Raw genomic sequence first — 23,478 nt, forward strand, 5'->3', positions numbered from 1 at the left:
GCATTTCCAACTACTGTACAATGATAAATAGAGATAAATCAAAGCATGTTTTAAAGAAACATCTCATGAATGCTGATATCGTGCCATTTAAAAGCAAGGCTGATATTAAGGTTCTTGCACAAGATGCTATTTTGGTATAAAGCAACTATTTGCAGTTATGAGGGCAAATGTGCAGCCGTTTTTACTTTTCCACTAGTACATAAGAGGTGAAAATGTTGATTGAGTTGATTTGTTAGCTTAAATCAGCCTCTTCGGAGCAGTTTGTGTTCTGTCGGCTCGGTCTGATTGGGGTGTTTTGGGGCTTCACTCTACATCCTGGTTTTAACAAGCATCCAGTGCGGCCAATAAAAAAGGCTTTTACCTTAATCGGCACAAGATAATATCAAACATTTGTCCCTTTCTGGAGTGCAAAGTGCTTACAAATACCAAAGCCATTCTGAAGATAAAGAAAAGTAAACGTATTTCTATATTTCTCTGTCTTTTTTCCCCATTTCAGAGAGCAGCAGAAGGAATGGAAGCAGCGGTATGAGTCCATCAGCTCCTGGGCAGGACCTAGAAGTTCATGACAGGCTTTTATCCCTCATCAAAGCAACAAGTGGATGAACAGACTCTTCTCCGACCGCTCCAAACCCTTCCCAGGAGTCTCCCACAGGCCCTGAGGGGAGTTCGAACCCTAAATCTCTCCTTTTAACAAGTGTACGCACTTCCTTCCTTCGCCCGGTTAGGCCTTGAGGGTGCAGGACGCATTTTTCAGGGAGAAAGAAAGAGCGAAGCTGACCTCAGCTGCCATAGGAAGCACCATATGCAGTGCCCCGTGAAAGAGAGCCGTGGATGCTGTTTTAAGAGTCATTTATCAGTCCTCCAGGAACCAAAGTCATGTTTACAAGGTACCAGGCTGCTACAATGAGCACTTCTGAGAAAGAATTTGTCATGTAAAATCTTGATATTATTGTTTTAGACCATTTTTGAGCAAGTTAACGGGATACACTACTGTTCAAAAGTCTGGGGTCGATACGATTTTTTAAATGTTTTTGAAACAAATCATCTATATATCGCAATAAAAGAAAATTGTAAAATGTTATTACAATTTAAAATAGCTGTTTTCTATTTTGAATACATTTTAAAATGTAATTTATTCCTGTGATGCAAAGCTGAATTTTCAGCATTACTCCAGTCTTCAGTGTCACATGATCCTTCAGAAATCATTCTACTATGCTGATCTGCTGCTCAAGAAACATTTATTATGATTATCAATGTTGAAAATATTTGTGCTGCTTTATGTGGAAACCGTGATGCAGTTTTTTTCAGAATTCTTTGATGAATAGAGAGTTCAAATGAACAGCATTCATTTGAAATAGAAATCTTTTTTATATAATAAATGTCTTTATGGTCACTTTTGATCAATTCCATGCATCCTTGCTGAATAAAAGTATTAATTTCCTTCAAAACCAAATTTTTGAGCGTTAGTGTATCTTCAAGCAGAAAATTATTTGCTCTTTTCTGAGATTTATGAGAAATAATCAGTACTTTTGGATGCGATTTTCATTCATTTTAAGTCTGTTTTTGCTTCAAAGTAATAAAAAACGAGAAAAAGTTTAAAATAAAAAATAAAGTCACATTGCAAAATATAGTTTTTATTGTTTAACTATGAGCCAGAAATGGGCTTCCATAGTGACTGGCCGCTTTGAATGTCAGTAAGATTCTCTTCCTGTCTAAGTGAGAGCTTTTTGGCCAGAATCTGCTGCCAAAGTGAATCAACTGAGCAAGACAACTGATTGATGAAATTAAATAATGAGCTTGTAATTATAACCCTTGTAATGATTCGTGACTGCGTATAAATTAATAAATGTTTACACTAATCTCTTCTCAGCTAACAACTCGTGATCCACCTTAAATGTCAATGTTATTATTAATTTTTCTGGTATCTTCAGGGGGCTAAAACCTGAACTCCGCTGCTGCAATATTTATGAAGTGCCAAAACACCGCATTCTTCCAGAATTCATGACAAGACATGGAGTTTTTGTCCATTTGTGTATTATTTATGAATGAAAAAAGGCCTTTGTGGACGTTCTCCTGCTGCCCATCTCTTCTGATCAAACAGATATTGTTACCACTGAAATAGCAGGCTTAGGAAAAAACGCAGCCTGCCAAAAGGCCTGCCCACAGTCGAGCAGAGAGACAGGAGAATATGAGAGAGAGAAAATATGTACAAGAGCGAGCCTTACGAAAACTCACACGCTATCTCCAATTGTGGCTGCTGCCCAGCCACGGGATATCATCTATCAGTGGACAAATGCAGGGACGAGAATGCTGCTTCTCAAATGAAATAATATATCTTTGAAAGCCTACGCCTGCACCAGGCCCAAAGCCCATATATCAAGTCTGAGCGGCTGGTGGATCCGGTCCAGGGGCCATTAACCTCCCACCTGTTTCCCCCCCTGTCCTTCACCACGCACCCCTGCCCTTGGTGCCGCTTCTGGGGCTTGTTTGCCCCCCCCTTAGCCCCCCCAATGTGTCCCAGGCCCTCCCCCTCATGACAATAACCCCGCACGCCGATGTAAAGCGGAATAATTCAAATCCGGCGGACCAGGGACACGGTTACAAATCTCCAGTGCGGCGTTCGCGACCGAGGCTGTTTGTCAGGACACTCGCTAGCTTGACCTCAGGCCGTCTGCAAGTCACGGGGAGGGCAGGAGACGCCGTGGACGGTCTGGGTAGTATATGTGGAGATGAAGCTGGGGAGGGGGATATAAATCGTGCACAAGTTCACAGATCACGACTGCAACGCCTTATTAATTTCTGCAGATACGACGGCCACAGAAATTACAGTCTCTGACCTGAACCTCTGAAATGTGCACTGGCAGATTAACAAAACAAGAAAATTAATGAAAAAAAGTGTTGCACAGCATAAAAATATTAATGGAGGGTAAAAAAAATCCTCTCACAGTCAAAATAAAATGAATTGAATATATTGAATAAATATAGTAATATGCAGTGGCACTTGCGCTGTTTTCTCTTCTGCTCACCAAGGCTGCATTTATTTGGTTAAAAATACAGTAAAAACACTAATATTGTGATATAATATTACAATTTGAAATTTTCTATTTTAATACATTTAAAAATGTAATTTATTCCTGTGATGTCAAAGCTGAATTTTCAGCATCATTCCTCCTGTATTCAGTGTCACATGATCCTTCAGAAATCATTCTAATATGCTGATTTGCTGCTCATGAAACATTACTTAGGATTATCAATGTTGAAAACAGTTGTGCTGCTTTGTGGAAACAATTGTGATGCAATTTTTTCAGGATACTTTGATAAATAGAAAAAGTTCAAAAGAACAGCATTTATTCAAAACAAAAATCTTTTGTAACATTATAAATGACTTTACTGTCACTTTTGATCAATTTAATGCATCCTTGCTGAATAAAAGTATTAATTTCTTTCAAAAACAAATAAAATCTGACCTCAAAGTTTTAAACGGTACCGTAAATCACAATTAAAAATGTAGAACAACAAAAGATCAAACCAATAGGTATTTATTTTAAATAAAAAGAGACAGTTTTTTAGCAAAACGTTTCACAAAAAGAGGTCTGCGTGAACTTGGAAAAACAAAATAAAAAAAGACCCAGGTGCCACTTTTTTGGATATTTTAATCGTATTACCGAATACAATGAAATTAAGATATTTTTTTTAGAGTGACTTAATTGTCCAAAAACTTTTTGAGGCCACTGTATGATAAAGAATATAAATCAAAGAACATTTTGAAAAATCCAAATGCACAATCTTGTACTCTTACTATTTCAGCAGAATATATGTGCTACATACAGTATGGGAATTCTCTGAAAGCATGGAATACCTGGGGAAAAAATAGAAGCTTTAGAAGCTTAAAGTAGAAAAATAATTTTATAAAATTATACAAATAATTTATGTAACATAATATACATAATATAATGCATTATATTAGCATTTTTTATATATACTTTAAAAAGACATATAAAATGCCCAGCGCAGTCGGACATATCTTCAGTGATCTAGACACTATAACACAGAAAGTGACAGAACGTCCCCTATCTCCTGTCCTCTCTCCCCTCACAGCTGCTTTTTCAATAAGCACGAGCCTCACGGCTGGGTGCAGGTTGGAGAACAAGGCCCTAATACAGTGCTGCTTTACTTAATGGCAGGCCTGGTATTGTCATTCAATTCACTGTAGAGAGAGAGAGAGAGAGAGAGAGGGAGAGAGAGAGAGAGAAAAAAGTGTCCCCGAGCAGCCATGAAAGAATAAAAATAAATATTGGCGCCACATGTCAGGGTATTGTAAGTTTTGCACGGTTGACTTTTATCAGCTCGGAGGACTAAATTTAAGGCAGTCCATTTGGGCTCGCTTTGTGGCACAATATCAGCGGTGATTAAGTTTACCCAAGTACATTGTGTGACACAAGATGCACGAATTATGTGGAATCCTCACAAGAACGATTAAGCCTGTGGTGAATCTGTGCGGTTTAATGCCATTGTGTGTTCTGAGGAAAAGCTAAGTGCACGCATCCTATCCGTTAAACAATAGCCCGCCGTCCACAATGAAAGGGTGATCTCTCTATGGATGTGAATCACTCTCCACGTTATGGGCCGGGCAGCTAACAACAGAGCCAGGGGAGGACAAGCACGCACACCGGCTTCATACCAGCTCATATTGTCAATGCAAACACTGGGAAGCTTGCATCTGTTTCCCCCCCACCCCCTAAACATGACTCCCACCCTTACATGACAAACCAGCCAGATGACGGGGATGCTGCTGGCACGCACCTTCAAACGCACACATGCAACACAGCGTTTTAGCATTTTCATAACACAATGAACAATTAGTTAGCTTATGTACAACATTTTTTAAATTAACGAGATATCTGGGAGGCTACAAGAGCGATTTTGACGTAGTTTTACTTGCCATTTTACTCATTAACCCTATAAAGCCTGCTGTACTCAAAATCGATCATTTAAATTATCGGCTTGATCAAAACTGCTAAAAAAACCTGTTGTACGCAATCTACTACAAGCTTTCTGTCATCTGATTGATACTTTTTTTACTTATATACTTATTATTTTTACTTGGATTCTTATAGAAATAATCATTTAAATATAATCTAAATAAGACTAAGAAGATTAATGGGAGATATAGAGTGATAATTGATATTTATGTGTATTTTATGCAAGTAAGATCTTAATTATTTACCTTACACGTTATCAGAATATCATCTTACTTTCTGGTCATACTGGACCAAATTTCATACTTTTGCTCATTTTGGACTTCTGAAGAAAGTTTTTTTACTTCTATATCATACTATATGAGGCGCAAAAGTCAACAAAAGACACATATGGTATAATAGTGTTCCAATTAAAAATAAAATGTTTTTTGGACTATTATTTCACATGTCAGGGTTAAAAAGTCTCTTTAAAAAGTTTGTGAAATATGCCATTTCTGTGGTCAGATGGTAGCTAAGCTAATTTTTCACCTCTTCCTCTCTAAATTTAACAGCTTCACTGTCGCCCAAGTGTGAGAAATGGTTATCGGAATGTTCCTCTCATGTTTTTTTTCATGTGTCTGAACACAATAGTGAGCTCTCTTCAGAGATCCCATCATGACCAAATATTTATGAGAGCTGTTACCGAAGTCTAACTTATGGAAACTAAATCTTTAAACACTTGGCAGACGTTTCACACCGGGCTCTATTACGAGAGAAATTCTTTTGTTCTTACGAGGCTAATAATAGGGCTGTAAATGTAGATATATTTATAGCTGACTCACCACCCTCCCAGACAAGCCTTATATTCACTTGTATTTCCTGTGTTTATTATATGCTACCCACAGCTCTGTCATTAACTCGCTCGCAGAATATTCACAAACAGCTTTTTATCTAATTTCTCGCATTAATCTTGTAGATAAAGCTTTTATTGGCGTATGTGGTGTTGTAGGGTAATGTTCCATACATATATGAGCTTTCTATGAGCAGGTGTGTGTGTGTGTGTTTGTGCTACGAACATGCTAGCATGTGCAGTGATTGTTTACACAGGTGTCGCTGTATAAACATACTAAACTGTTAGCGTAGCGTCGCTAATGCAAGTGAAAATGAAATAGATTTCATTAATTTGCATGTTGATCTGTAGCTCCTTTGAGAAATCCTCAAAAAAAAAAATGAGAAACTCATTCACATTCTAGGAAATATGAATAAATGCGAGGGGAGGCTTTTCACAGCATCCATTTACTGCATTTCTATGCCATTAAATCTGAATATATAGCTCTTGTCTTGATGTTCCAGCTTTATCTGAGCTCTTGATAGATGAAGCTTGTTAAAACCACAACGTTATGTGGAATAAACCTCCATCAGCATCACAAAGCTCCGTGGGTAACAATTGCTGTACAAGTGTTCGCTAATTAGAGTTAGGAGTGGGTTCAGACTTTCTAGTGCTACCTTTTTTTGTTTGTGGTTTTTCCGTTAGCGCTCCAGCATATGATTTAGCGAGGGCACATGAGAGCTGCGCTAATTACAACTTCACCGCCACACTATGACTGCTAATGTCAAATTCGACAGCTACGCCCTTGTCTCTTTTAACATCTATTGTGCAAAACAATTAGCCAGGGCGAGAAAGTAGTCATAACATCAAGGGGAAGCTACTCCACCGTGGCGAAAGGTGAAGTGCAAACACAATTAAAGGTAAATGATACAGACAGCAATTAGCCATACACAAATGCTAATCCATGGTAAAGTGGGAATACAATGCTTGAGCTAAAGAGCGCGAGAATGGATAATAAAGCTCTATTGGTAAGAGCAAAGGGAAGAGTGTAACATTCAGCTTTATAACAAAAGCATGAAAACTGCATAATTTAATTATGTTGGGGATCTAAACCTGTAACCTTATCTAAATCTGTAATAGTTTAAATTTAGAGTTTAAAATTTGTAAGAAAAATGTAAAGAAAACTTAACATCTGACTGAGAAAAGGCAAAAATTGGTGGATAAAGATGGATGAAAGCAAATTTGCCTGTGTGAAAACAGCAAAAATGTTGTTTTCTGAAATGTATTTTCACATGATCGACTGTCGTATTTTTATTTCTTTTTTTTTTAGCCATCAACAGTTGCTGTAAAATCCCAAGAGGTGCTAATGAAGATGTCAGTAGCACTTTACTTTGATTGAATATCCTGATATCAAAACATTTAAAGTGGATATCCACCCCATCATAATCAGAATGTGAGTATTTAGTAAATTACTTTGACAGTATCGCAACAATGTCAGAATTTGATTTCTATTTTACATATACACCTGGTCTATTCTCAGTATAAATGCATTCTAGTACATCTCATGAGCTATTGAATGGAATGAGAGGAAAACAATAAGGTGCCTGTAGCTCTACCAGCACAAAATGAATGATTTGAATTGGGTGCTGTCATATTTCCCAGTGGCATATCAAAACGTGTCACGGGAGGGTAAAATACAGTATGCTCACGACCAAAATCTTTCATGAAGGCAGACATGCACGAGTTACTAAAACCCTCACAGTCTTCTCAATCCCATTAATATTTCTGTCAGGCAGATGTGTATTGTGAAAATAAAAAATAAATGACACCAGACTGGCCTCTTCAGCTGGTGTAGTAAACCGTCAATTATAAATCACTGTTTGTCAATACATCATTTGAAATACTAACACAAATGCACAATGTATTTTTAAGGTCATCCCAAAAACTCCCCACAAATAGCATTGACTCATTATTTATGGGAAACTATTAACTATTTAGCTGTCCAGACAACGGGCAACATTTGTCTCATTTATATTAATAATTCAACTAGTGTACTGCAGTGTTGAGTATGCTAAGAAACATGCTTTATAGGAAAGATTAATCAAACCCATGATATTCTAACACCTTGTCCTAACCACACGTGATGCCAGTGACAAGCAATTTGTCGGTCCACATCAGACAAGACAAGACAATGTCAATCATAAATCACAGCCAATCAGAAGAGCACCACTGCACTCGCAATGAAATGCATAAGTACATAATCAAATTCATAAATATCTATTACAGCATTTTAACATCATTAAAAATACATACTGAGTGACTGAAAGTATTGCCATAGAATACACTTGTTTGTACACACTGAGTTAAATAATGCTTTAATTTATTTTCAAGATCTGAATTATCCTTTGTCGCTTTCAGTATGGCTATAAAGACACACAAAATAATATTCAAACTCACATTAGATGCCTTTAACATTAAATAAAGCACATAATCAGTTCCTGAGATTATCATTGTTATACTTTGTATGTTGTCCCAGCCACAAAATCGCAGAAATAGAGGCCATTTCTAAAACAGTAGAAACCTTGTATCATGTGTCGCGCCATCGCGTCACATCTGGTTAGGACATGGTTTAAGTGTACTTGATGAATGAAGGCCTGTTCACACCAAAAATGCTAACTATAATATCTATATTAGCGTCCACACCAACGCACAATAACGTTCTGTTTATTATACACGCGCTTCAGTTTTGTCATCTTTAAATGCTCAAGCTCTTTAAAGCAGGAAAGATTCTGATTTGCTGTCAATGTTTTTAATCACTAATCAGATGGAAAGAATGTTCTGAAAGTGATTCCAACAATATCATTCCTCTGTCGCTATTGTAATAGTTGTGGTATAGACTTCCCTATTCTCATAGAATTAGAGAGATTATTAAAACTTTATGGTTATTGTTATTGTTATAGTCATTGATCTTGGTGTGAACGTTCAATTAGTCTCTAAACTGCAGTACTATTCGTGAAACACCTTCATTCTGGTATTTTCCGAGATTTATCTTAAATTTTAGGCCAAACGACATCCATGCTGATTCACAAAGCTATGTAAAATGCTTTAGATCACTTGGCATTTATGACCACCAAACTTTACTTTCTTCTCAGAACAACGAAAGCGTCACATACCTTCAGTTCCCGGAAGAAGATGCTGCTCCTGGCCCATTCTACAATGGAGAACAGTGTTTGGTCGGCCATCTTGCACATGAGGCCGAAAGTGTTGAGTTTCTCGTGCTTGCCTCGGCTGGCCTGCTCCTGCTGTAGGTATGCTAGGATCTTCGCTTGCACCTGGGGCTCGTCTGGCTCGCACTTGAGCAGCTCCACCACCAGGTGAGGGAAGGTGGGCGGCGATCCGCCTGCGTAGGCTTCTACATACGGATAGCCCATGAGGGACTCCGGCGAGCTTGTGTAGGGGTCGGGGTACTCTGACTTGATGGTGCGGCTCTGGAAGTGGCCGTACGCCTGGTAGCCCTGCAGTCCTCCAGCGTGTGGTGGCATGGCCATGCTGACCGGCGATGTGACAAAGGGGCTGCGGTCAAAGTCTGCAGGTGGCAGGCCTGCACTGGAGGAGCTGTGGTGGTGGTGATGGTGGTGGTGGTGGTGATGGTGGCTCAGTGGAAGCCCCTTGGAGGCTGAATGGATGTTCTGAATGGCAGAGGTAATGGTGAGGTCTGCTGGGACGGTTTGCATGGCTTGCGTCATGGCCTCCAGCTTGAGTCCATTGGCCCGGATCAAGGCTTTCTTCTGTTGCTTGAGCGCCCGGTCTCGTTTGTACATAGGGCCAAACTTGTTGCGACCTCCTCTCATTCGATCGGCCCTCACAGCTTATAAAAGGCAAAACACAAAATGAGATGGGTATCAATAGGAAAATCACAGAATTGTCCTTTTTAGAATTCAAAAGATAAAAGATAAAGTTCTGCTCCACTAGTGTCACAAAACAGAATTGCAGAAGTAATGACTGAATTGAAAAACCACATTCAATTCCTGTATTTCAGCTGAATTTGAATTTAGGTAGTAAACAGAATGCAAAATTAGAATTCAAATTAAAATGTCAGGAAGAAAAATCATTTGAAATTCAAACTTTTGGTGCTCTAGTGCTTAATAAACAGAACTGCATGCGTTTCGCAGAAGAACATTGTAGCCGGAGCTACTTCTCTCTGTTTATGTCTATGTTGAGTCGTGCAGGTACTGGGAACACTTAGAAACACTTATTATAGTTGTACTGTAGTGATTAGGGATAAGACAGAAACATGGTTTGGAAAATGGATTAATGATGTACATGCCCATTATAGAATTTGTGTAAATTTTGATCACAAAAAAAAGTTACATACAGCAGCTTTAAAGGTGCAGTGTGTACATTTTAATGGCATCTAGTGGTGAGGTTGTGAATTACAACCAACAGCTCAGTCCACCGCTCACCCCTCCCTTTAGAAGCACATAGAGAAGCTACGGTGGCTGACACAGGACAAATATTTCGTCATCTGAGACAGCAGAGAGCAGCCAGTCAAGCAAATGCGCTCTGTAGAGCAGTTTGTCCATTTAGGGCTACTGTAGAAACATGGTGGTGAAAAATGGCAAATTCGATGTAAGTGGTGTATGTAGATAGAAATGGCTCATTCTAAGGTATATACCACTGAAAACATAGTTATGTATTTTATATTGCATTTCTGTCAATAGATCCTCCTAAATATTACACACTATAACTATAAACTATAGTATTTATCTAAAAAAGTAAAGTTTAAATGTTGGCTGACAAAGCCTAGACAGACAGACAGACAGACAGACAGACAGACAGACAGATAGATAGATAGATAGATAGATAGATAGATAGATAGATAGATAGATAGATAGATAGATAGATAGATAGATAGATAGATAGATAGATAGATAGATAGATAGATAGATAGATAGATAGATAGATAGATTGATAGATTGATTGATTGATTCTGCCATTGTTTTGAGACAGTTCAGTCACTGGTCTAACAAAACAAACAAACAGATTGTTTTGAAAGCACCAGAGTGTTTTTACATTTCAAGGGAGTAACTGACAAATATACGAATACAGTATTTCAACATCAAAAAAGTTGCACACTTCACCCTAAATCCCTGATATACTTCAAAAGAAGTTCTTCTTTATTCTTCGTTTAGGGGTAAAACAAAGTTCGAAATATGTGACCAGCGATATACTGTAAACGAACACCTGACGCCGCCCACACTGCTCAGAGCGGCGTTTAGATGAATATGTAAATATGTGCTGTTTTTTCTTCTTCTCAGTAACAAAATAAACAACAAAAATGAGAAAACAGCAAGCATTTATTATAGAAAGCATAAGAAAAGCATCTGATCATAACAGCATGGGAATGTTAGCATGAGCTCTGCAAATTAGTCACGTCACGTCTTCATATAGCACTTTATTCAATAGATTGCTTAAAATCAAGCAGATTTACAGTATCAAACATGAAAAAAAGTGTCAGTGCTTCATTTTATCAGAAGCACAACTTCCTATTGTACTATAAAGCGGCTATCCAGTGTGTTCATGTTTTCACCTGCGGAGATCTTACCTCAACGAACTCAAACACACGAAATGAGACTCGTTCCACGCGAATGAAGGCGGAGCCTCAGCGCACACCTCCTGTGACGTTATCGTCACTGACCAATGATAGTACAAAGGTGTATTGCAGCTGGAGCGAATTTTTCCTGAAAGTTCTCTTTGACAAGCCACTTCGAAACACGAACACAAAACGAACTTCGTTTTGGCCTGATTTTGTTCGAAATTACGTCTCATCAGTTCGTTCTTCGATTTCGTTTGAAGTATATTGGGGCCTTTAAACAATAAAATATATAAGTTTTGAAATTTGGTACACAGTCTCAATTGTTCTATACCACAGCAGAGAAGCCTGTAAACTGGCCACAGGCTTTTAGGACAGTTGCTTATTTGCTACAAGCAATCAGTGTAAATTTCATGTGTGAATTTTACAGGCAGTGGTGTTAGTTTGTGTTGCCACCCATGTGACCAGTTATTTTTTTTTTCAAAGCCAGACCTAGAGCAAACTAAGCATAATCGAGCCAGAGGACACAATTTAGAGAGAAACGGTGCTAATGATTCAATATTAAACTGAAGCGAGACAAAGTCAAGCGGACGAGATCATCATTATGGCAAATAAATGAAGAGCGCGCCATTGCCCGGAAGTGACTCTGATCCCCGCCACAGGGCAGTAGACTCCACTTTCGTCTGCTGGGTCCCATGTTAATTATTTATGCTTAATTATTTCTCTTTTATGCTCCACGTTGTTGGCAGGTGGATGGCTGGAGGTTCCAGCAGCGTGTTAAACACACACCAGCATATGCAGAGAGCATGGATTTGTAGACGCGTTTGCGATTTGACCAGCGTGAATGTGCTCGTTAGGCCGTAATATCTCACGAACAGTAGATCTTAAAAAAATAAAACAATTAAAAGAAAACCCTCGGTCCAACAGCTGCCTTGGGAGTGATTTTAATGGCCCTTGTCACAGCGGTGAGTGTTTGTGTGTGTGTGATTGTCACTATGTGTGTGATCTGATTGATCTGGTGAGAGAGGGAGGCACAGTGTTGCCACAGCGATCCTGCTGACAGCTCTCGTAACATCCGAAAATGATTCCTGAGCAACTTGGTGGGAGATTTATGTTTTTTTTTGGTGTTTTTGGCCTTAATGTGGTTGTTAAAAATTTATCCAATCAGAAAAACTGGTAAGTTTAACTATTAATGATTCCTGAGCAACAGGGTAATTAATGAGCTTGAAACTAATAGTCGGCCCTTATGGGAAATCACAATTAGACCTGCGACTCAGAGCACGAATGCATGCCGTACCCCTTGCTCCCCCGCCCCATTCGTGCACATGCACGCTTACACACTCTGTCTGACACCATCCCCCTCTTCCTTTTTGTCTTCTGATAAGATTTTTTTTCTCACAGCGTCTAATTAAACAAGGTTATTTACATGCATGTCATACTGATTTTTTTGGCATAAGTCAAGGGGGTTTATGTTCATAATAGTACCACACTACTATTGCTGCAGTATATAGTATGTATACTATGCATAGAATGCAAATTGTCTGTATGCACAGAATCATCTACATTTGCTTTGTGTGTGCGTTTAAAGTTATATTCTGAATAGCATACTACCATACTACTAATAATGTTAAGGTATATAGTATGTATACTATGCACATTATGTACATTTTCTTTATGCATTGAATAATATTCTGTTTGAAATAGCATACTACCATACTACTTGTACTATTATTGCAGTATATAGTATGCATAAAATCGCCTACTACATTTCTTCTAATAATCAGTAGCATTCTACTATACTACTTCCAGAGTTGCAGCACATAGCATGCATAAACAGAAGCTCACAACGCTTGCCCCGCCTCCAAGTTCTTCTAATTGGTCAGCTGTTTTGGAAGTGACGCTGATGAGGAGCGCTGCGTGTAAAAGTTGAAATTCTTCAAACTTGACGCGGTGACTTAAAAACGTGGCGCTCATGTGCGAGGCGCTGCAAAAGACGTGAGACGCGAGCGTAACGGTCATGCACATCCGTGGAAAAGTAGCTCATTGGAACAGAAAAACGTGTTCTGTGTGAACGGCCCCTTACTATTGTTGTAGTATATACTATGCATACTTTGTACATAGAACGCCTACATTTACAAAAAAGCACACTACACGAAATAGCATGCTCTATATCCCACAATGCAATGCGCTCATCTTGACCTTCAATTCCTAGTGTGATAAATGGACCTAAAACAATATCAACAGCATTTTTTAAGATCTTTTATTGGCTCATAATTTAATTGGGATTCCAAAAATGTACACTAAAAATTTAATCAAAATGCTAAATAAACATTTACTTTCAACATGATGAGATGGCATAGTACTTTTTGGAAAAATATTTTATTGCAGAATAATGCACGCTTTTTCATATACTATGATTTTTAAAAATGGGAGCTAGTATACAGTATACATTGTTCAGTATTCAGTGTGTAGTACGCTAGTCTTCTATTCTGAACGCAGCCCGTTTCTTTCATGTAAACTGTGTGAGTTTGTATGTCTATTCTGTATTTTTTTTGTAGCCTGTATTGAGCATGTCTGTGTACATGAGTTATAAAACCAATTTGTGAGTTACTCAAATGGCTTGCGGAAAGCAATTGCCTTGGTAATAAAAGCAGTTGCCTGATCTAATTTACTTGAATTGGCAGTCCATAGATGTTGTTTGTTTGTGCGTGTTTCGCGTCTCTGTAGACGGGGCCCGTCTGGGCAGATTCAAGCGCTGCTTATTGTCTGATTTATGTGTGTTTAATATACAGGAATATTAAGCGTTGCTTGGGCGAGAATCCCTGTCCTATCACAGGCATATGAATGCCTCCCCTGGCCGGCTCCTGACACACAGTTTGTCATGTCTGCCGGAGCTCTACTCTGAAGGCGCGCCGTTCCATGCGCACACATGAATAGCTATGATACCTATGCATAAGTAATGGGACAGCTTGCTGCCGCCACCACCAGAGGCTGGAGACGGCAAACGCGTATCAGCCCCAAAAAATGACAAAGTGCGCAATGCAAAGCATGGAGCATGTTTTGAATATCCACAGTAAAGCCATGCCAGATTGTCAGATTCATCAAGGTCCTTAATATGGATAACAGACGTTTGATGAAATCTAAACTATTTTACGCTCCACTGTGCACAACATTGGACTCGAATGGAATGAATAAGTGCACGGGCATGTCTGTGTAGCTTCCTTTTCACTTCCTCAACTCAATACTGATTATATAATGGTAAAAAAAGATTGGATTCTCTTTCTTAATCTGTAACTGAGCCACAAAAATATAAAGAAAGATAATTACAAGCCTTCCTCATAAGACATAACAAGCTCACGTGCTTTTTTGAGAACTTCAAAACAGCAGCCTTTCCTTATCTGTATTGATAATGGAGCTTCCATGGAGACATGGAAGGCCACTTGTCTGTGTCACACTGATATGAATGTTTTGTTTTGCTACTTGCTCAATTATGGTGAGTAGTGCACTCAAATCTGTTTGCTGAAAGCTTCAGATAATACATTAAGAAACATTTTAACCAAAGCATTTATTTCCGGTAGGTCCATCACTACAATTCATGGTGCCCAGGATGTCCTACTAATAGGAAAACTACATATTGTTATTCTTAAAATCTATCCATCAATTCTTAAAAATGCCATCAGTTTTATGACAAAATTTGGCATAAGTGATGGATTGCAGCTCCATCACTAATGAAACATTTTGCCGTAAAATTGATGGCAGATTTAAGAATTTTAAGTTGTTTTAATTTATAAATACATAAACAAATAATAATAAGTGTATAGCTTACCTATTAGTTGGGGGCCCCGGCTTATATATTTAAAAAATAATAATATATAAAATATTAAAAACAAATTCTTATTTTGACAAAATTATCACATATGTGATCATTTTTATGATAAAATGAATTCATAAGTCGTGGATTGCAGGTCCATCGCTAAAATAAAATAAAAAAAACGCATTATCTAAGTTGATTTGACAAAAGAAAAAAGTTGTGATAAATCATGAAAATAATTTTTTACAATGCATTATTATTATTATTATTGTTACTATTATACTATATTTTTTAATAAATATTTTTAATTGCCATCAGTTTTATAACAAAATTATGCATACGTTTTTATACTAATAAATTGAATTTCTTTAGCAATATGCTTGAAACTTATTGCTGCGGTTTGTATTCAAAACACCATTCTGGTTAACATTTTCCATCTCTGCAGCTTTCCTTAGGAGTACGAACTATCAGAAGAAGCCCGTGGGGAGTATTAGCGAGCGCTCATCTCTTTGGACGGGTCTGACAGGGCGCTGGAGGGCCTCGTATCCTGTTGGTAGCATGCGCCAGCAAATCAAAGCCAGCTAGCTATAAAACGACACTGCTAGAAATTCTGCCCTCCAGCAGTTAAACAATTAACAGTCGTACATCTACATACTACGAGGAAAGAATCATGTAGTAAGCATGTGGAACTCTTAGATGGGAGCTGGTTATGTGTTATTTCAACCCTGTTTGACATTCTTTCTTCAAGCGGACACAAAAGATGATGTTTAGCAGAACGTTCACGCTGCTCTTTTCCATACAATGAAAGTGCGGACCAAAGCTGTCAAGCTCCAAATTCATATGTACCTCTTTTTTTGTCAGATTTATAGCTCGACTGCTGTGGTCACCATTTACTTTCATTGTATAGAAAAAGAGCAGCGTGAACATCCTTCCTGTTGTGTTCCACAGAAGAAAGAACATCCTTCGGGTTTGCGGGTGAGTAAATGATGACAGAATTGCTCTTTAAAGAGCTAAAGCTGTGTTCAGTTAGAGGAAGAAACACATGGATGAACTAAAAAGACTTCTTACCCTCCAGTTTCATGCCGACAGTGAGGCACTTCTGGAAGCGACAGTAGGGGCAGCGTTTCCGCTGGGTCTTGTCTATTTGACAGCTCTGGTTCTCTATACATGTGTAGCGCTTGTTGTTCTGCACCGTGCGCTTGAAGAAGCCCTGCAGAGTGAGGTGAATGAAGATGTCAAACTTTTGACCTCCGGTGTTTGTTAATGTGCTTTTCAGCCACAGACAACCCACACACACGTACAAAAAACTTCCATTCACACAGAAAAAAGAGGTGTTACACACTGCCACACAAGTAGACACTTATAAAAGTAGAGCCACGGGCAGAGAAACGCTCCCTCAGCAGTCGACGCTCACTTGGATAAACACAAACACACACACCCACACGAAAACTGACATGTGCACCCACACACACACTTGACATGAACAAACAGAAACACAGGGATAGAAACAGATCAAGAAATGTGAGATGCCGACCGGAAAGTGTGCAAAATACAGCCGCTTGATAGCCTCGCTAATATAAAGATCCCCTTCACCCGCATTTAGCGTCGTGACATACTAATACTACATATTTTACGTCTCTCCTCGAGCTCCTCTTGAAGTAATTATGACCAGAGGCTGTGCAAGCCATCAAAGCTAGAAGAAAACAAGATCTTTCAGTGTGAAAGGAAAGTCAGATTTGGTATGGAGTTTTCAAGTTTATGTTTAACTCATTTTGTGTTTTAAACCATATATTTTAATTTGACCATCCGAACAGGGGCATATAGAAATGTCTACCAAATAAATTCCTGTTGATCCTATTATTCATACTGCAGAACCAAAAAAGAAACTGAAAAAATCCAATAAATTATATCCATAATTTACAGCCGTAGGATTACAAGATTCCACCTGCAACTGTTCTGAATTCATTTTCAGGGCAGGAGAGAATCAAACGAGGAACGGCATTAACTTATTCTTGATCAACACCGTAGGGAGACCGACCCATTTAAAACTAAAAGGATCAATACTGGCCAGAACTCAAATAACCCACACACACACACACACACACAGCTGTAACATAAAGCGCTTAACCTTGAATGTAGACTTTATCATTAAAACAAGTCAAATTTAAAATGAAATATGTAAGGAACATAATATAAAATATAGCATATTAAAATGGAATTTTAAATTATATTTAAATGCTTTTAAATGATAATATTGGCATTTAAATATCGTCTTCGTCAAAACTCAGAAAGCTGGTTTTAAACGGCAAATCATTTTCTCATGTTGCGCTACACTCTTAAAAATAAAGCTTCTTCATTGAAATCGGTGGTTTCATGAAGAACTTTCAACATTCTGTTCCACAAAAGGTTCTGTTGTTCACACTAAGAAAAAAGGGTTCTTTTAAGAACGGTTCACTAAAAGGTTCTTTGGGAATTTTTGGAACTTTTATTTTTAAAGAGTGTAGAGATCTGTTGACAATTGAAGAAAATCTACCACCATATACACCCTTTGGGCGCGCGCGCGTGCGTGCGTGTGTGCGTGTGCGTGTGCGTGTGTGTGTGTGTGTGTGTGTGTGTGTGTGTGTGTGAGAGAGAGAGAGAGAGAGAGAGAGAGAGACAAAGACTCTGGATTTTCCAAACTGTCCGGTTTACAAACTCTAACTACAAAACCTCTGACGGTGTCTGGAAATAAACACACCACCCGATTTCAGCTGCACATTAGGTAAAATACTAAATATGCAGCCTGCAATAACAACATCCTGTTTTACTCTAATAAATAACTTGGAAAAGTCATATTCATTTGGTTTCAATAAAAAAACAGGACTTTTATAAACTTGGTAAAAAAAAAAATTATAATAACAGGAGCACATTAGATCAATTGTACTGGTTTTGGACATCAATTGGCGACCCAACACAGTACTAATATAGCCTACATATACATACACACACACACACACACACACACACACATATATATATATAAAATGAAATAAAATCAAATTAATTAATTTATAGATCTATTACAGTTTTCGTGGACGACATCACGCAACCTGAACATTTGGCCAACTAACAGATGAATTTGCTTCAAAATAGCCCTTGAGTGGACGCACATCCTTTGAGGTCAACAACAAAAGTTCTGGAAAGCATTTTCTTCTTTCTTTTAAAAACAGACAAAGCTATTTATTTTGCTGTTCTAACAATGCAAAAATATATATAGTTGTTTGTGTTTGTATTTTTTTTTTTTTGCACTTCCACCTTATCAGAACAGACCTGAGGACCATTTTTAGGTCACGACCCACAAGTTGAGAAGTTAAAAACAGCTGATGTTACGCACCTTACAGCTCTCACAGGTCAGTAACCCGTAGTGATATCCGGACACCTTGTCTCCACACACTGGACACATTTCATCCAAGTCTTCGTCGTAGGAGTAGTCCATCATTTTAAACTGGGGGGCTGAAAATCACAATCAAAATATAAGTACTGGGTAACAATTTACAATACAGAATCCATGTTAGTGTTTTTGTAATTAATTTAAAAATGGTTTGACAGTTTGATGTTATAGGAGAACTTGGTTAATGTTCATATAAAAGATACAGTAGAACCCAAAAAAAACAAGCATACACATCTAGAGAACCTAAAAAAGTCAAGAATCTCTAAACAACCATATAGCAGTTCAAAAACCCAGCGAAAAGATTCCTGAAGCGATGCTGAAAGATTGAAGAACCTTTATTTTTAAGCGTGTAAAGCACATATTTGTGTTTTAAATATTCGTTTTTATCTCTCCGATACCTTCAACGTGTAGCCTGCAGTTTTGCAAACAAGCCTATAACAAGAGTAGAGAAATCAGCAATTGTGAGCTTTGTAAAATCCTAGCCTTAAGAGTGAATTTTCTAGAAGTATATGCAGTTTTGGGTCTCTAGGAAATAGCCGAAGCTTCGAGTCGGGTCTGGAGGATGGTCGCAGAAAGGGCAAAACTTCAGTTTCGATCTGGTTAATATTCATGATGGCTCGTAAATTGGTGTGGGAGCGCGAGAGAGGCTGCTGTCTCGCGCTGGAGTGGAACGTTTAGCCACGAGGCGAATAAAAGCAAAACAACATGTAAATACACGAGCATTGTGTGCTACCAAAACAAATACCGTGGCATGTGTCTTTTGTCTATCTCTTTTCTCTCTATAAAGGATATAAATATCTTCTAATTTCATTTCAGTTCATCTTCATCTTTTAATTAGCATTAACAGTGATGAAGTGATGCAGTTTGGGACTTCTAAATAGAACCTTCAGCTTCTACAGTGAAGGAAGAGGTGTTTTTGAAGTTAACCAAAATGGGGGGGGGGAAATAAAGAAATTCAAATCGGAAAATAAACAATTCGTTCGAAAAAGAAGTAACTAATGTAAAGCACAACTTTAAGAACGGATTTTCGTTTAGTATTACTCTTTATTATTCTAATATGCCCACAAGTTCATAATTTGTGCAAAAAAATATTTTTGCAGAAACGCAACAAGTGTTTTTTTTTTTTTTTAACGGCTTACATTTATGTAGAATAAATAATTCCACAAGCATTATGTCTGAAGTATTTTCATATCGTCGATAATTCTCTATTTTTTATTTAATTTTAAAATGTGACCAAAACATGCCGGTCTGACACGTTCTTTGATTTGTAAACAAATCGTTAGGCTCTTCATAACGGCTTTGTTTTATGACGTGTGCTCGAGCAACGTAAAATAGAATAGAACAAACTTTAAATAGGCCTATTTGAATTTGAAAAGACAGTATAATTATTATTATTATTATTTAAAAAGTTCTTAAACTACTGAACATTACAAGAATTTCTCACCTGGAATTTTACTCGTGCATGAATTGGAATCTCTGTGTACGTCTCTCCTAGTTTAAAAATATTTCTCGACTAAAATAATAGAGCATAATCGGTTTATTCCAGTCACTCATATGCCCGCAGCCAGTGGAGATAAAAAAAAAATCGTTTTTTACGACTGTAAATACGCCCTTAAAAATAAACGCTCTTCTTTTCGAGACAATCATTTGTCGCGGGGGTTTTTGAGTTGCTGTATATGATTCTTGGAGATTAAAAACTTCCTTTATGGTTTGGTTCTTCAGATGTGTATTGGTTCCAGTACAAAGATGGTTTTCTAAATCTATTTCGTCCTAACTGGAAGCTTCATTAAAAAGTGCAGCTTGGCATATGCCGGGGTAACTATTTTGGACTAGCAGATTTATGTTTGGCGTAAAGCTGAGCTCTGTCCTACTCATTATTATGGTTTCGTTTTCCCCTTCTGTTGTATATACTAAGAGCAAATTCATTGGCAGGTGATGCAGATCATGTTGAGTTTATATGAGTTCACTAAGCTCAAAATAATTCACGCTCTGCTGTTGCACTGCAATTTACTTTGTTTCCTAATTTGTCTTTACGCAGTTAGCCTACCATGTTTAAGTGCGAGTAATTTATAGTAAAAGTAAACGCAAATATTTTGTTCCAGTGCTAAACTTAAGTTATATTCATGCCATGCAATGAAATGCATGTTCGTAAAATGTCACAGAGTGTAAAATAGCTGACATTGTGTGAGGCTTATTATTATGTGCATGAGTGAAGGTGCATGGCGGGCATTATCTGACATGAAGCCTATGCCGCTTACCTTGCATGTTTCCAGGCATATGCCCCTGTTCCCCATGCGATCGAGCGAGTCCCAGAGATTCTGACTCGACTTTAGGCAGCATGACAGCTCTGCTGAGCCGAAGATGAGCACGCGCCGCTCCGCCTGCGCGCGAGAGGAACACCAGAGATTCTCAAAAACACCGTCCAAACGTCCGAAACTAATCCTGTGCGCGTGGATCTACTAGATGGCTTGAGTTCGACTGCCCCTCTTTTTTTCTGTTAGTTGTTCACAAGCTGTGTAAGTTCATTCGGGTGGTGTTTGCAGCGACTATGATGCTGGTCTTTAAACTGGAGTGCGCGAACTGTCAGGAACTTCGCACGAGCCCCTCCTCCGCGCGCTCAGTGTCGCTCTATCTGTGAAGTTCAAACCGCTCCTCGCTGCTTTGTTACGCCGCACTGACACCGCGTCGACCAATCAGCTCCGAGTTCGGTGCGCTGGCGTCACGCGTTTGTCCAATCAGAATCGAGCCCGAGAATCAGCGCCTCAGCTCACTATTCACTCGCGCCGGCAAACAGACAAACTAAACTAATTGAACATTACGAGACACGCTGCGGCGATAACTGGAGCACCTGGAGGTATGTGATGATATACCGGAGGGTGAAATGTTTGAGTGTATTACAAAAATATAGATGCAGAGGAATGGTCATAAAAAGCAGGACAAAATTACACAAGATTTGTGCCTAAAATTGACTTTTTTAATTTATTCGCGATCCAATTAGGTTAGGTACAGCCTCCTTAGTGGCATTAACATGCTATTTAAATGCTCTGTGGTGTTTTAAAGTTGGATTTATAGAAAAAAAGAAATTAGTAAACGCATTGTGTGCAGAATTGTGCAGTGAAAATACTAGTTTTGTAATGTGTTTTAGTTTATATTCAAATATTTAGTAATTTTATATTTATTCATTTGAATTGTATTTAAATGTAGGCCTAATAATGTGGACAAAATGATGAAAGAAATCGTCGTTAAATGCTTTTTATTGCACTTACAAATGTGTGTTCTGTGAGTAATGATAACATGGCAATAATATAATGTAGTAAAATCATAAAAAATCCGTTAGACAAAACATATGGCATGATAACACATGTCGGCAACGTAACGAAAATAGTTGGCACATATATTCGCAATATTTACATACATATACCAGAAAATGAACACAAATCCACACACATTGTTACACCCGTTAAAAAAACGATTTTCCTCCCCTTTCGATAGCATCCTTTATATTTCAAGCAGTTTAAATATTTTCCTTTTATATTATATTATGTGATATTAATAATAATAATAATCTAATTGCTTTTATTATTTAAAATGATTAATATTCCGCTACTTATTATTATTATTATTATTATTTTTTTTTTTTTTTGGTGGTCAGCCGGCTTATCAGTAACAAAACAGCGCAATAAAAAGCCTAAAATCCTGTTTATGTTATTGAAAGCGATATATAACAGGATACATCCTGGTCTAAAAAAATAAAATAACGTCTTAATTGCACGGAACGGTGATAAAACAGTCATAAAGACGTTCAGAAGAGAACGAAAATCGTCAACAGTGCTTCACATATAGGCCAGTTCAAATCTTTCATTTGGACTCCAATAAATAACAACCAGACATAGACTGCCCATATTCTGTTCAAATCTGTTGAATATTACAATAAAGACGAATTAATAGAGGCATTTTCATCAGAGCAAATAGATGGCAGGCATACCACTTACCCAAGTCTTTACTGGAGTCACGTTGTCCTAATTCACTCTCAAAACTAGTGGACATTGTAGGACCAAATTTCCACCTGAGCAACTATATCCCACATAACATTTCCATTCTTTCAAACGTTTTAAGCTTCATCAATAAGCATCCAGTTTCCGTAAGGTGTTTTTGTGAGGTGAGGAGTTTTTGACCAAAGCACCCGAGTGACATCTCTCCCTTTACTTTCACACTCACCCCTCATACCCCCCTCACCATGACCTGCACTAAACCTGCAGTCGTATCTCACCTACTCAACAATATTCAAAACTTCTGAGGTTGATAGGTTTGCCTAGATCACGTGGAGTTAGACCAGATTGATAACAGCCAGTTATAAAGTGACACACAGATAGATAAGCCAGAGCGGACAGATAGTACTGAAGGAATGATTAACCGGAGGAGAGAACTGCCGTCCACGGCAATGACTGAATGGAAATAAGACAGGTGGTAAAATGCAGGATCAAAAGAACACAACAGGTTGATACAGGGCCGCAAACTTTGAACTACTTCTACCAAACACCGGCACACAGAATGGGCATGTGGGATGCGTGAGTACCAGGATTGACACGCGTGTTCAGCGGGATAAGAAATTTTGATTTACCTGGAGATGTTCCAAGATCTAATCTCAGACAGGCCATCTCCTCCTCACAGATCCAAATAATGCAAACAAACATCCAATAAATGTTTTATACTACAGGTGTTTTTACAGAGGCCTAAATATATTTATTCATTTATTGAAATGTATAAATTTAGGCCTCTGTTAAAATAATGTTTATATTATATTATATTATATTATATTATATTATATTATATTATATTATATTATATTATATTATA

At 38.0% G+C, this 23,478-nt stretch overlaps 1 protein-coding gene across 3 annotated transcripts in view; it reads right to left on the reverse strand.

The window, feature by feature from the left end:
- nr5a2 (nuclear receptor subfamily 5, group A, member 2) overlaps positions 1 to 22,837 on the reverse strand; it is a 59,058-nt gene extending 36,221 nt beyond the window's left edge. The window contains exons 1-5 of one of the 3 annotated variants that reach the window (XM_067396229.1): positions 22,614 to 22,837; positions 20,880 to 21,002; positions 18,565 to 18,683; positions 16,260 to 16,401; positions 8,961 to 9,655 (exon numbers count right to left, since the gene is read on the reverse strand). In XM_067396229.1, the coding sequence (XP_067252330.1) occupies positions 8,961 to 9,655; positions 16,260 to 16,401; positions 18,565 to 18,683; positions 20,880 to 21,002; positions 22,614 to 22,668 (1,134 nt within the window). In that variant the 5' untranslated portion in view covers positions 22,669 to 22,837. Of the gene's footprint in view, positions 1 to 8,960; positions 9,656 to 16,259; positions 16,402 to 18,564; positions 18,684 to 20,879; positions 22,537 to 22,613 lie in introns of all 3 variants that reach the window. The other 2 variants (XM_067396230.1, XM_067396231.1) reach the window with 2 other exon arrangements.
- Between the last annotated feature and the right edge of the window lie 641 nt (positions 22,838 to 23,478).

The sequence above is a fragment of the Chanodichthys erythropterus genome, chromosome 10 (genome assembly GCF_024489055.1).
Source record: "Chanodichthys erythropterus isolate Z2021 chromosome 10, ASM2448905v1, whole genome shotgun sequence".
Lineage (NCBI taxonomy): Eukaryota > Metazoa > Chordata > Actinopteri > Cypriniformes > Xenocyprididae > Chanodichthys > Chanodichthys erythropterus.